This window comes from Heterodontus francisci, chromosome 26 (genome assembly GCF_036365525.1).
Source record: "Heterodontus francisci isolate sHetFra1 chromosome 26, sHetFra1.hap1, whole genome shotgun sequence".
NCBI lineage: Eukaryota > Metazoa > Chordata > Chondrichthyes > Heterodontiformes > Heterodontidae > Heterodontus > Heterodontus francisci.
In genome coordinates this window covers 38,327,283-38,342,845 of record NC_090396.1, presented here as the reverse complement: position 1 = coordinate 38,342,845, position 15,563 = coordinate 38,327,283, and the positions used below count along the sequence as shown (strand labels likewise).

At 40.0% G+C, this 15,563-nt stretch overlaps 1 protein-coding gene across 2 annotated transcripts in view; it reads left to right on the top strand.

Annotated features, from left to right (window-relative positions):
- The window catches only part of LOC137384269 (myosin-10), a 170,660-nt gene that overhangs the window by 88,515 nt on the left and 66,582 nt on the right, over nt 1–15,563 (top strand). For both annotated transcript variants that reach the window (XM_068058046.1, XM_068058045.1), the window contains one exon: nt 4,360–4,452. In XM_068058046.1, coding sequence (XP_067914147.1) covers nt 4,360–4,452 — 93 coding nt within the window. The remainder of the gene's footprint in view (nt 1–4,359; nt 4,453–15,563) is intronic.

Sequence of the window (15,563 nt, the reverse complement as noted above, 5' to 3'; positions counted from 1 at the left end):
TTTTGTGATATTTATCCTAAATATTGGAAATTCCTCCTCTGCATTTCAAAAGTTGATTGTTTCAGATACCAGCATTCATTAAGCATGTTTATGATCAGTTTCTGTGGAGCTGTAAATCAAGTCTTAAATAATCACCTGTAAAATAATAAGGAAAAGCTACTGTGCTGTGCTACATCTGTTTGTCTGATCTGAGACTAACTTGTAATGCATTCTTCCCTTCCCAGATGTTTGTGGCTCAGTAAATAACTATCTGCATGACACTGAGAATAAGGAATATGCACAGTTTATGCTTGGATATTATCCATTTCACATTGTTGATATATTGGCTCCGGTGCTATAAAAACAAGCATCCTGGGAATACTTGTCCAATAAATATAACATCACAGCCCAAATATCTGCAGTCTGAGATTGGGTTTTGTTTTTCATCACCTTATTTGAAATATAAAAATTTGCTTTGAGTTCATTACTCTTTGCTTACAGCACATTGGATTATACAACTAATAGATTGCAAATTGCTAAGATTTGTACCTTGGGTGTTTTTATGTAATTTCAAAGTTCTTATAAGCTTCTGTTTTTGATTTCAATATATGATAACTTCAAGCAAGTACAATGCATTGCCATCAAATGGAACACCACAAGCAAGGCCAAAGTGGCATTAGCATGTGGCAGTGTGCTCCAAATAATTCTAGATTTAGCACTTGGGGGCTAAACAGCTGCAGATTGAAGATTTTTGCTCATGAGCTCGGATGATCAGGCTCAGGGCTCCAGATACAGGCAAACTGGTTGGACTGTTTTCTCCCTTTTGAGATCTGCAAATGAGTGAGAAAAGTTGTGATTTTATAAAAATATCAGCAATTAGAACAGTTGCAACTTAACTGTTACTAAATGAAACATCTCTGGAGATCACCCACCGCAACAGATAAATATAAAAATACACATACCTGAAGTCTATGTTGTGCCACTCACTGAGGTAGACAAATGTGGAGGGCTTGTCTCTGTCATTGAAGATGTGTCCCTTTTTTGGCCATTGCTTATATAGTCAAAAGGAGCAAATTTACCTGATTTGAAGTGGAATGAATATCAGTGCTTTGAGCTGTTTTCAGAAGCATACAGATCCAAGCAGACTGTATGTAGGGCAGATTGTTACCATATAACTGATCATAGTTGACTCGCTATTAATTGCACTTCTGGTTACTATTTTCTCTTTGGAGGATCCAGAGACCAGTTATATTGTGGTCCCATTGCTGCTCTGGCTCAGATCAGCTGACTCTGCAAAGACCTGGGTATCAACCCATTAGAGCTTACTGGTCTATGCATCACAATGCCACACTATGCATTAATCCCCCCAAACCACTGATAAAGCCCTGAACTTCAAAAAAAAAATTGCAGGCACTTGTGCCATTGTGCATGTGTTTAAAAACACATGCTAATATGATGTATGTAATTTTACCTGGTCTCTTTAAATTTGGCTCATGGGGGCATTTGATGTAAGTAGAAATCTGTTGGATTCAACTGAAAAGTGAAATGGTCCTTAGAAATGTACAGAAGTTGTTAATTCATTGCCATAAAAAATAACTTCCTTCCCTTTGTAGTTAAACGGAATGCAGTCAGCTGAAGTTATTCAATGTTTCAAATTCCTCTTAAACGTTTCATATTCTAATTGTGAATGCTAAAGGCAGATTGTGATCTCTGTGCACTGAGGTTCATCAGAACTTGATTTTTCCCATCAAGATTTTGCTGTCCTGTGGGGAAAACTCAAGTATTCTGAGCAAGTTTATAAAACTTTAAACCATTAAAGTTGCTAGATTGATCAAAAATTCAAGGTAACACTTATGAAATTTGTAGAAAGTGAATTGCCACAGCAGTTTTTAAGATTTTGCGTATTAAATGTTTTAAATCCATTGAATGCCAGGATTTTGTTCTTGTTTGACCGTGCTCATCTCAGTTGGTCCATTCTCTAAACTGGATAGTAAATGCCATGAAGCATGGCTGAGACAAAGCTTGTGCCACTTGAACTGTACTGCCTATTGGCTTGCTGCAGTGAGAAACTAATGGTGGTGGAGAAGTCCATGACCTTGTACTATCCCTCAATTTAGCTGATAAATTAAAATTGGCAAACATAAAATGAGAACCAAGTGTAGAGGTTTGCCTTGTTTTCTTTGTGTGGGAAGGTTAAGTCATAGCTCATTTAGATCAACCAATTACATTTAACCAGCCTTTGTATTGGCTACAGGCTTGTCAAGCTAATAGCTCCAACCAGCAACTGTGTGAACTCAACTGCCCATGAAAACATGAGACTTAAAGATTTCACAAATTAAGGATCTTGTAAATGAGTGAAAACATGTAATATCTACTATACACTGTCTAGCTGTGGAAACTCTGCATGAATCTCGTGTGCAACAAAAGTTGGACCTAATGGACTGATGGTTTTTATAGTGCTATGTTTCCTATGCAGGCTATGAACTGTGCATGTTCGTTGTTCCTTCACTTAACAAGTGTTAGTGATATTACTTTGGATGCTTTGCTGGAAACTACTTGCAGTAATTAACCCTCAGATAACTTTAGTCCTTTTGAAATCCCTTTGCAATCCAATGATCACATGAAAAATACCTACCTTTTTCTGTCTCTTTGGAAGCGTGGGCGCAATGAATTAGTTCTATAAGACCCCATAGACATTCTAAAATGCTGTTAAATCTTAATTAAAATATCTAGCTCCAATTTTGTTTCTTTAAATGAGATGTAAAGTTGGTCTGTTCACTTTTTGAATTGTCAATCACGTGTGACAGAACAGACTGTAGTCAGTTGGAGCTTATGGTTCTAAATGTGAATACATGACTGGTTCTGAAGGTAAACTAATCACTCTTTTTCCAAAATGGAAGGTAATTTCAGTCTGTGTTGGAAATGGAATTCCACTTAGGAAATGCTACAGGACAGATGAGAATAGCAGGGGAATGAAGATCCAAATTATCCCACTAGGCTTTTGTAACTGGCCTTCAGCTTTTATGGAAATATTAATCAAATGCTTTTTGTGCTTGTATAATGTATATGGGCATACATTCATGAGCCTGTCTAAGAATATCATTGTAATTGAGTTACAAGTCAAGCATGAAGTGTTTTTCATGATTACCTTTTTTGGGGGGTGGTGGGGGGGAGAGGAGAGAAGGTTTGTGGAGGAGAGGTGATTATTACTGAGTTCCGTTCATATAAGAGTCCTTGGTAGCTATCTCGAGTGTATGTTGCATGTTTAGTTATGGGAATGTGTTTTCTGACAACTGGTGCTGGAGACAGAATCCTAGCTTGCATTCTCAGTTTTTGAGTGCATCATTGGAATGGAAAAATGCAATTCAATTCCCTTAACCAGTGGTGCAACTTTAGCCCTGTGCCTTAATCTCAAAATTGTGCCATAGTTATTAACACAACATTCATTACAACAAACATTTACGAAAACCTGGAATCAAATGAGGAATAATAGCAATAAATGGTCTAAAAGATACCCTCGACAAGAATTAGAGAATGTGGAAATCTTCAGTATTGTTTTCTGGAATTATTCTCACTAGCTTATATTCAAAAACCACTTGCTCAATTTTGCTTTATTTTGCAACAATAGTCACCTTGGAATCCAAGTCATAAAAAATTACTATCCTGATTGGTCTAATATTACAACTCACTTTTCCAGGTAATACTGGAGCCTCCTCCTTTGCCCTTGCAGTTTGGATATGTCAGTCAGACTGGTGTAGTCTGGTCAAAAATAAAATCAGAGGTTTGATCTATTTTAACACTTCACAAACACTCAAATATTTGCATTGTTTCCATCTTGTGCTTTTAATTTTAAAGGCTATTTAAAGAATAGTTTCCATCAATCCAAAGCAATGTAGCACAATTTGTGTGAAGTCACCAGCATTAAATATATCTGAGCAATGCAAGAGCAGCTGTAGGTTAGTCATTGTATGGATTGCAGTAATTATGCAACTGGTGCAAAATAAGTATTTAAAGAATTCTCTTAATCTATCCTGTCTGCTGTTGGCATTGAAATCTAACTGGAATTTGGATGTTGTCTAGCAGGCATGGATGGAGCTTAATTTCCCTGGCCAGACAGCAGTGGGTGCGTGTAACATAATGTGTTGTCTTGCTCCATGTTCCCATCAGGTGCTGGTCTCAAAACTATTTTTGTACAAGATTGCTGATTTTTTTTAATTGAGTAGAAAAGCCCTGCAAACTTTCCAAATCCAAAGAAAAACACCAAATCACCATTCTTCCACTAATTGAATTGTTGGGCAATAATTCGGGCCACCGTGTTGGGATGGCTTTGGTGATGGCGGTTTTCATTACTCTAATCACTACTTTTCTCTTTTTTTTTAGGGAGAACTGGAACGGCAGCTTCTACAAGCAAACCCTATACTAGAATCGTTTGGCAATGCCAAAACTGTGAAAAATGACAACTCTTCACGTTTTGTAAGTCAACGATACTGAATTTTGAAAGTGATGAACTTTTTATGTTACAGCTCTCCCTCAATTTTTTTGATCTTGTGCATGCATTTTGTTGGTTCAAGTCCCACTCCTGGACTAGTGCACATCACCCGGGCTGATACGTCCAATGTGGTAGTGAGGGAGTGCATTGTTGGATGTGCTGTCTCATGAGACGAATGGAAGGAAAAGATCCAAATGCGTATTAATTTCCCCCCCCCCCCACGTGAAGTAAGAAGTTAGCATTCATCAACCAGCATCATAAAGCAGATTATCTGGTCATTAATTATCACTTTTTGGGACCTGGTATACAAATGGCTGCCATTTGCTACATCATAATAACTGATTATTTTTGAAATAATCAGTTGTAAAGCGCTTAGGGATGTTCTGAGGATGTGGAAGGTGCTACATAAATGCAAGTCTGTCTTGCTGCAACAGGAGATGGAGCAGATTTTGTCTACCCATTCTTTCAAAATCAATTTTGAAGGTGAAGTTAATGCATGAAATGCTCTTCTATTAAATGAAACACAAAAGCTACTTGTTCTGTTACTCGAACCAATACAACAAATCTGAAATTCAACAAATGCTTGCCTGCAGTTCAAAATGCTATTGAGTAAATGGTGTCTTTAGGGTAACATGTTCTTAATACCTCTTGAACAATCAAATATAGTTATTGACTTTCAAAGATAGCTTTATGTAATTGTGGTTCTTGGCTAGAGTTAAGTCATAAAAAGTAGACAAAGGATTTAGCTTCAGTTATTTTGTTAACCAGCATGGAAAGTAAACTCTAATCTGCATGACTACTTATGCAATTATAAATCATGCTCCTACTGTTATATCTTGCCCGTCCCTGCATTTTGTATCTGGGGGAAAGAAAGATATAGGTGTGGTTGTTCTTGGCACATCCCAAACTACTCCCGCACAACTGCCATTAACTTCTAGTCCTATTGGGTCATAGAATGCTGTCACTACCTGCATATGAAGCAGGACTGCTGCAACCTTGTTATCGGTTGCAGTATTGTCAGTTGACAAGTACATAGAAAATAGGAGCAGGAGTAGGCCATTCGGCCCTTCAGGCCTGCTCCGACATTCAAGATCGAATATAGCTGATCGTCTAATTCAGTACCCTGCTCTCACTTTCCATATCCCTTGATCCCTTTGGCATTAAGAAATATATCTATCTCCTTCTTGAATATATTTAATGACTTGGCCTCAACTGCCTACTGTGGTAGAGAATTCCACAGGTTCACCATCCTGAGTGAAGAAATGTCTCCTTATCTGGGTTCTAAATGACATGCCTCATATCCTGAGACCGTGATCCCTGGTTCTGGACTCCCCAGCCATCGGGAACATCCTCCCTGCATCTAGCCTGTCTAGTCCTGTTACAATGATGTAGGTTTCTGAGATACCCTCTCATTCATCTAGATTCTAGTGAATATAGGCCTATTCAACCTAATCTCTCCTTGTACGTCAATCCTGCCATCCCAGGAATCAGCCCAGTAAATCATCTTTGCACTCCCTCCATGGTAATAGCATCCTTCCTCAGATAAGGAGACCTAAACTGCAAACAATACTCCAGATGTGGTCTCACCAAGGCCCTGTATAACTGCAGTAAGACATCCTTGCTCCTGTACTCAAATCCTCTTGCAATGGAGGCCAAAATACCATTTGCCTTCCTAACTGCTTGCTGCACCTGAATGCTTGCTTTCAGCAACTGGCGTACAAGGACACCCAGGTCTCATTGCACCTCCCCCTTTGCCAATCTATCACCATTCAGATAATCTGCCTTTGTTTTTAAAACCAAAGTGAATAACCTCACATTTATCCACGTTATACTGCATCTGCCATGCTTTTGCCCACTCTCAAAACTTGTCCAAATCACATTGGAGCCTCTTTTTGCATCATTCTCCGCACAGCTCGCATTTCCCCCTCTTTTCTCCACCCCCCCCCCCCACCCCCTTTCCCAGCTTTGTGTCGTCTGCAAACTTGGAAATGTTACACTTCGTTCCCTCACCAATATATTGTGAATAGCTGGGCCCAAGCACTGATCCCTGCGGTACCCCACTAGTCACTGCCTGCCACCTGGAAAAAGACACGTTTATTCCTACTCTCTGTTTCCTGTCTGTCGACCAATTCTCAATCCATGCCAGTATATTACTCCCCAATCCCATATGCTTTAATTTTGCATGCTAACCTCTTGTGTGGGACCTTATCAAAAGCCTTATGAAAATCCAAATACACCACATCCACTAGTTCTCCCTTATCTATTCTACTAGTTACATCCTCAAAAAAAAAACTCCAGTAGATTTGTTAAGCATGACTTCCCTTTCATAAACCCATGCTGACTTTGTCCAATCCTGTTTATGCTTTCCAGAAGCATCTCTTCTGTCTGCATGAAGTTCTAGTGGGGAAAATTCTTCGAACTAGTCAATCGTTCAAAAGTAAAACCAGTTCAGGAAGCAGTATATAATTTCACTGGTATTTTCTCTGTTCACTTATTTCTGGTGCATAATTTGGCATCTCTGTACATAGCCAGAGATACTGGAATAAATGAAAACTTTACCTTTTTAAAAAATCCTAATGTACAATCTTGGGCTATGCTGCTATGATATAGATTGGAAGCCAGTTGATCTTTGCGGGCTACAGTTTTTATTGGGCATTTTAGGAGAAAGACTACAGCTACAATGGGGCTCCCTAGGCTCATCTCTAATTTCTGTTATTTGGCCTATAATCAAGGCTGCACTTGAGTTCTGGAATTCGTTAGGCTTCAATTATGCACTTAGTTTGATTTACTGTATTAAAGCTATTCTCTTGGTCAATGTGGCCTGTGAAAAGCTAAAATTTCTTGGATTATTTTGCAAAGTATAAAAACAAATAACAGTCCTAAAGGAAAGGGAAAATGAGGTTGTACAGAGTGTAAGGATGGTGTTTCCACATCGAGGGATAATTAGATGAATTGTCACAGTTCAGGGCAGCATGTTGGGAATCTTGGGACGGGTTGCCTGTCCTGTTGACTGCAATTGGTGTGAAACTTCAGAGACAAAGGGCTGGATTTTACCTTAGGTGGACGGGATTTCGACACTGACGTAAATGTCAGTGGCGAACCCGCTTCTGCCAAGCTTAGAGATCCGTCCCGCATTTTACGGATCCCCAGGCTTTAATTGTCCTGAGGCAGGCCTTCCACCCGCTTGAGTGAGGAGGTCCCGCCTCGGTGAGTTGCCGGCCAATCAGCGGGTCGGCAGCTCTTAGTCCCAGCAGCGCCACCGGGAGCGGTGGCCACTGCTGGGACTGCAGCCCAGCTGACCAGATGGAGCCAGGAGCAAAGGTAAGTTAGGCATGCCTCATCAGGCAGATCGGTGCTTCGCTGGTGAATCTGGAGTGGTCGTTTTGGGGGAGGTTGGGTGGGTTAGGAGGTGAGGGTGGCCCTCAATCGGGCACCCTGTGCCCGACTGCTATCGCTGGGCGGCCTTTCACGTCCCCAGCATGCCCACTTGCATATTTAAGTGGCTACTTAAGGGCCTTGATTGGCTTTGGGTGGGTGGTCCCCCCCCTGCCTGACCACCGTAAAGTTGACCAGAGATGGAGGCGGGGTGGGTAGGCCTCCCGGAGCCTCCCGCTCAATTTTATGCTGCCCCCATGCCACCATCTGACCCGCTGGGGCGGTGTAAAATTCAGCCCAAAAGGTGGCAAAAGTAACTAGGTTTTTTTCACCTCAATGTCACCTCTGTGATGTTGACTTTCATACTGGAGAGTGGAAAGCTACATTTGGTGTAAAAATCTTTTGCAAGGTGTAATTTTATTTTTATGTCCTTTAATTCACAAGCCTCACCAGGATGTTCTAGTGTGCTCTTAAATGACAAAAGAGATAGAGATTAAGATGAAGAAGAAAAAGTGTGCTTATGACAGATGCCAGGTAAAAAATACTATTGAGAACCAGGCTGAATATAGAAGGTCCAGAGGGGATGTGAAAAAGCAGATGAGAAGCAGAGAGAGAGCATAAGAGACTGGCAGCTAGCATTAAAGGAAATCCCAAAATTTTCTATAGGCATATAAATAGTAAAAGGGTGGTAAAAGGAAGAATGGGGCCAATTAGGGACCAGAAAGGGGATTTACACATGGAGGCAGAGGGCATAGCTGAGGTATTAAATGAATACTTTGCATCTGTCTTTACCAAGGAAGACGATGTGACCCAAGCAATGTTGAAAGAGGAGGTAAATCAGACACTAGAGGGGCTTAAAATTGATGGAGGAAGTATTAGGCTGTCTGTGCTTAAAAGTGGATAAAACACCAGGACCAGATGAGATGCATTCAAGGATACTGAGGGACGTCAGGATGGAAATTGCAGAGGCGCTGGCCATTTTTTTTTTTCAGTCTTCCTTAGACTTGAAGGTGGTGCCAGAAGACTGGAGAATTGAAAATGTTGCACCCTTGTTCAAAAAAGGGTGCAAAGATAAGCCAGCAACTACTGGCCAGTTTAACTTTGGTGGTGGGAAAACTTCTAGAAAAAATAATTCGGGACAAATGAGGGGCCCAGATGGAATAGACAAGAAGGACCTGTTTCCCCTAGCAGAGAGGTCAATTACCGGGGGCACAGATTTAGGGTAATTGGTAGAAGGATTAGTGGGGACATGAGGAAAAACTTTTTCACCCAGAGTGTGGTGGATGTCTAGAATTCACTGCCAGGAACGGTGGTGGAGGCAGAAACCCTCAATTCTTTTAAAAGGTACCTGGACATGCACCTGAAGTGCTGCAAGGCTATGGACCAGGTGCAGGCAGGTGGGATTAGATTGGGCGGCTAGTTTCTATTTTTTTTCTCAGCTGGCACGGACTCGATGGGCTGAATGGCCACCTTTGCGGTAATTTTTCTATGGTTCTAAAATCAATAGTCACATGGACAAATGGAAGTTAATTAAGGAAAGCCAGTATGGATTTCCTGAAGAAAATCATGTTTAACTAAGAGTAGTGGTTAATGGATGTTTTTCGGGCTGGAGAAAAGTTTGTAGTGGAGTTCCCCCAGGGATCAGTGTTGGGACCCTTGCTTTTCCTGATATCTATTGATGAGCAAGACCTTGGTGTACAGGACACAATTTCAAGGTTTGCAGATGATATGAAACTTGGAAGCATTGTGAACTGAGAAGGAGTGTAGAACTTGAAAAGGACATAGACAAGTTGGTAGGATGGGCAGACAGGTGGTAGATGAAGTTCAGTGCAGAGAAACGTGAAGTGATTCATTTTGATAGGAAGAACATGGAGAGACAATCTAGAATAACGGGTACAATTCCAAAGGGATGCAGGGACTGAGGTGTATATGTGCATAAGTCATTGAAGGTGGCAGTACAGGTTGAGAGCAGGGTTAATAAAGCATACAGTATCCTGGGCTTTATTAAAAGGGGCATAGAGTACAAGAGCAAGGAAGTTATGTTGAACTTGTATAAGACACTAGTTCAGCCTCAGCTGGAGTGTTGCGTCCAGTTCTGCACACTGCACTTTAGGAAAGACGTGGGGACATTGGAGAGAGGACAGAAAAGATTCAGGAGAATGGTTCCAGGGATGAGGAATTTCACTTGTGAAGATAGATTGGGGAAGTTGGGACTGATTTCCTTGGAGAAGAGAAGGCTAATTTGATCGAGGTATTCAACATCATGAGGGGTCTGGACAGAGTAGATAGGGAAACTGTTTCCACTTGTGGAAGAATTGAGACCAAGAGGGCACAGATTTAAAGTGTTTGGTAAGAAGCAAAAGTGACACGAGGAAAAACTTTTTCATGCAGCGAGTGGTTAAGGTCTGGAATGCGATGCCAGAGAGAGTGGTGGAGGCAGGTTCAATTGAAGCATTTAAAAAGGAATTAGACTGTTATATGAAAAGGAAGAATGTGCAGGGTTATGGGGAGAAGGGAATGGAACTGAGGGAATTGCTCTGAGAGCCAGTGCAGACATGATGGGCTGAATGGCCTCCTGCACTGTAACGATTGAGGTTGGCGCCATATATCAGACTTTTGGCTGTTCTTTTTTAAAAAAAAAAATAACTTTGGGCGGAAAGCCTTTACCTTAACATCGCTAAAAATATTTAAAATATTCTGAGATTAGTCGCAGTCTGTTATACTACTCAAAATTTTAAATCAGCTATTTATTTGCATCATATTTGTTAATATCTGTAAATCTAACTGATCAACAATGAATATGCAAGTACCTGTTGATGAGGTTTTTTACATTATATGTGGGCAAGACATGTTAACATATTTTCAGAATCTTTGCATACAACTTTGGAGATTGAGGGAACAAATGCATGTCTGGCAACCATTTGATCATCTGGTAATGCACATCTCAGCATCACCAATCTGACCAGCTTTAGACTGAAATTACTGTAATTTTCTGAATATAATACGCACCTAGACTTTCAGGAATGAAAAGTCAAAATTGCCTTATCACCATGTATAATACACTTTTAAACTTTGCAATACTGCAATCAAAGCGTTGTCATTCTCGGCATGATATGCCAGTTGCAAGTGATGGAAGTCAGCAGACTGAGGGTCCTTGTTGAGAGTTCTACACTCCCAGATGATTCCTGCACTGTCTGCCTCTTGTTTGTTTTATTATCAAAATAGTCATCCCATAAAAGGTTTTGGATGACATCCATCTATTTATGACGCTAGTTGAGTCCTTTGGTGAATTAAAGCCTTGCAATCCCTAGACTGTTTGCCTCGGAGGAGAACAGTCACCTAGCCAATCTTGAAAGGCAACAGGATGCACTGTTTGACCCTCTTGCAGGCAGCAATTTGCTTTTGTAGCCTACCTGTTTCCTTGAGAGCTTCCATCTTCTGCCCTTATATTGTCTGAGGTGGGGGAAACAGATCTGGCCTGAGTTCCACTGAGCCTAATGAAAGGACCCAAACATTTGCTTAGGAAAGATGGTCAATCCCAAACAGGATCGACTACATTTCCTGTGAGGGCCACTTACTGGCTGCAAGAAAAACTTTGATTTGTTACCATGTATAATATGCACTTTAACTTCTAGATCAATATTTAGGGAAAAATGCATATTTGGAAGATTGTGGTCATAACCTTGATTGCAGGAGGCAAATTTTTATTGCATCCTATTTTTGCCATATTTGGAGTTTTGGATTGCAGAAGAATTTTGTTTGCTAAAAATATTTTGAGGCCAAGATGATGGTTCCAAAATAATTGAAGCAATAGCTTAAGAAGTGTGAAATGTTGAGGGAAAGTTGTAGCCAACTCTTTTTTTTAATCCTTGGTCTGAAGCAGTACATCTGCAAGTTATTTAATGTTTTCCAACTGTTGTGGTCTGATCCCCATGGTATTTTTACTGTGAAATCTGATAGATATTGTAGAAGCTTCAAAAGTGGAAGTGTCTACTGTGCCAGCTGCAGTTCTTTTAGATTTTAACATTTCTATCATGTATATCAAACATTTGAGTTTATGAAATGATCTGGTGCATAAATTTTTCAAACAGCAAGTGAAGGGAGAAAAGATGGAATGACAGTAAAACTGATTTCTTTATAGGTGTATACTTTAGTACTGAATTGAATGTTTTAAATGCTAAACACAAGTGCTATTCTTTAGCTTGTGAATGAAGCTAAAATATTTCGAATGATGCGATGAAATGTGAAGGACAGAAAGTAAAATTTTACACAAGTCCTGATTTTCTTCTCTTCCCCTTCACTCACCCACCCACCACTGGCTCTGCCTCATTTTCCAGTCCCCTGAAACACTCCTTTTTCATCTAATTGTTTCTACTTCTCCAAATTCTGTTTTTTCAGTGTTAACCACCATCTTCCTTGCTGTCTTGCAAAGAGTCAATTTCTTAGCAACTTGTATCTGCACTGAAGACAATAGGCTCCTGTTAACAATCTATTTGCACAGATAAAAAATAGAATCCAACATGTCCTCAAACCAAATCTGTTCAGTAATATAAAGCTGCATGTAATATCTTCCAAATCTGTTTGACCCCTATCTTCACAAACCAATAACCTATATTGACAGGAGAATCTTTTTTTTTAAAGCCTCAAAACTCTGTCCTCAAATGGCCATTTGTAAACAAGAATTTAAAACCTTCCAGTGAGAATTTCATAGCCAGTAAATGTTCTTGGGATTTCCAAGGTAACCTTGTTTGTTCCCCTCGTAACTTTTTAGGAGAAGAAAAATCCTTTTTTGGGGGATAATCATCAATGCAGCAGAACGTTTCACTCTTCCATTTTGTCTGTTGCCATATCCTGCATCCCTTTTTATTTCTCTTCCTGGTAGATGAGTCTAAACTCTTGCTACATTTTCCTAACTAACCGCGAGCATCTTCAATAAATGTGGATTATGAAAATATACTTTTAAGGTAATGGAGTGAGTTGACCATTTCCAATAAATCAGTGTTGCCTTTCCATGGGATAAGACACTTGGCAATGGCTCTTTACAGGCTGAGCTGCTACCTTCCAAAGCCACAACCATTTACCAATAATGGCACTTATTGTTTTTTAGCACAGTTACAAAACATAAACAGAAAATGCTGGAACACCTCCTGGGTCATTCAGCATCTGTGGAGAAATATTTGTGTTCTCAATCAAATCTCTTCAAAACAAAATCTTTGGCCTTGAGTGCAACAGCTTATGTCTGCACTATAGCATAAGATTTCACTTCAATGCTTAGATGGGGAAGGACTCAAGGCACAAAGTTCCATGCTGGGAGTGCACATCCATAAAATCAGTTAAGATGTACTGCAGTGAAATGGTGCTTGGTTTGACTACTTTAGTGGCAAGCTTCTAAACTTTAGAGACTCTGCTCTGTGTCTTATTATCTGGATCATGTTACAGTTGGCCCAGATCTGGATATTGTGCATGCAAAGCAAGATTGTTTCCATTGTCATTTAACTAAAACATCTCTTTAATTTCAATTATTCATAGTTCCCCTGGCTGGCATCCCCCAGTAGCTGAGATTGTCTCCATCTAGCTGACATGGGAGATATGTAGTCTCAAGTGGTTTAACTATTTCCAGGTGGCATGTTGAGCTGTATAGGTACTTAAATAACTGCTTAAGTGACTTGAATGGCTCAATCGTAATATGTGTTGATAATCTGTGATGAATAACTCACAATCTGTCTTCCAAAAGCTTGCCTACCATCTACAAGACACAAGTTAGGAATGTGATTGAATACACTTGATGGATGAGTGCAGCGCCAACAACACTCAATAAGCTCGACATCATCCAGGACAAAGCAGCCCACTTGACTGGCACCCAATCTACTGCCTTAAACATTCACACCCTGTACCACTCGCACCATGGCTGCAGTGTGTACCGTCTACAAGATGCACTGCAGCAACTTGACAAGCCTCCTTCAGCACCTTCCAAACCCGTAACTTCTATCACTTAGAAGAACAAGGGCAGCAGGCGCATGGAATGCTACCACCTGCAAGTTCCCTGTTGCTGGGTCAAAATCTATCTAACAGCACTACCTACACCACACATACTGCAGTGGTTCAAGGAGGCGGCTCACCTACTTTCTGCAAGAAAATCTGGGTGGCCAACAAATGCTGGCCTTGCCAGCAATGCCCATATCCCATGAATGAGTAATAAAGAAAAAGCGACTACAGTTGCTTTAGTTTCCAGTTCTCTTACCAATCCCATTCTTGGTCAACAGCTTGTCAGTTTGAATTTCAGCACTTAATTGGTCTTGAGAGCAAAACAAAATACATATTCTGTACAAATCCTCAACCTGTCACTTTGTAATAATAGCCAGATGCATTAGAAATGAAAGGTAATTTTGTGTAAGGAGTTATCTTTTATAGTGTACAGTATGACCCTTTATATTTGTTTCGTCCTGCAGTTGTCATAAATTTAAAATGATATACTTAAATGGTCTCAACCCCTTTTTCAGCCAAACAGGCAGCCAAAATATACTGGGAGATATATGGATTGCACAGAGCACCTGGTTCATGGGTGCTCAGCTTTCCTTGAGCTCTTGAACCCCAATAGTGAAAAGGAAGCTTAGATATTTCAGCTTCCCAATACTATTGACTGGATTTTAATGCAGTGCCGAGAGGGTACAGTGATGAATTTGCAAATTCAGCTGGTGGGCTGGAGTGGGACTCCTGTGGACGTTAGCCATGAAAGTGGAGGTGCAGAGTTGATAGGATGGAAACTTTTAAAAGAAGTTGTGACTTTCTAATTAAACTAGAATGAGCACTCTGGTACCTTGGTATATACAACCCAATCCTTGCGTAATGTAGAACAGGAAGCTAGGATTAAATTGGTAAAAATGTTCATGTACAGTACTATCCAGGCATTATGTGGGCTGTCCGACTACTGCTCAGAAGGTACTTTTAGTGAAAATTTATTCAAAAATTAAAATTGCAACTTTTATTGATGATCTAAAAAGCCTACCCTTCAATGTATCAAGTCTTCATAGCATCGCTTATTACGTAGATTTTTTTCTTAAAGCTTTGCCGAAGTATATGGCAGGTATATATATATATTCAGCTGTTTGTGCCTCAGTTTTGGCTGGGGTTTGCACTAAATCATCACTTAGTATATTTAAGGTTGATCTATACTACGGTACTGAATCTGTTTGCAAAAAAATGATGCTGGGAAGAATATTGAAGAGCGTCTTGCTAATCTCCTATCTGTGGAATGGAACAAAATGTTTCCAACACTTGTGAAACATTACAGCTGAAACAACTTTGCAATGAAATGTTATTGCAGTGAGTAAATGTTCATGCTAACTGGAATGACTTAATACTTATGAGCAATTAAAGTAAAAATGTGTCGTTAATCAAAACTTATTGGAACTGGTTTTATGAAATTATAAAAAGGATTTTGTGCCAAATTGGAGTCCCATTCAGTCTTTACTCTCCTTTGTTCTTTGCATAGACACTCTGCCTCCCTCTTCAGTAAAGCATACTTCTTCAACCAGACCCTCCTCTGGGAATCCTACAGAATAGCTCTTGATTTGTTTTTTAAAAAATAAAACAATCCATTTATGGTGCAGAAATATGATTTCAATCCTCAAAGATTTGAAAGTGTTAAAAGATAGCTGTTCATATGCTGTGTTGATACTAGTGTTGGCAATATTTTGTGTAAGGTTTTTGCAATGTTTAT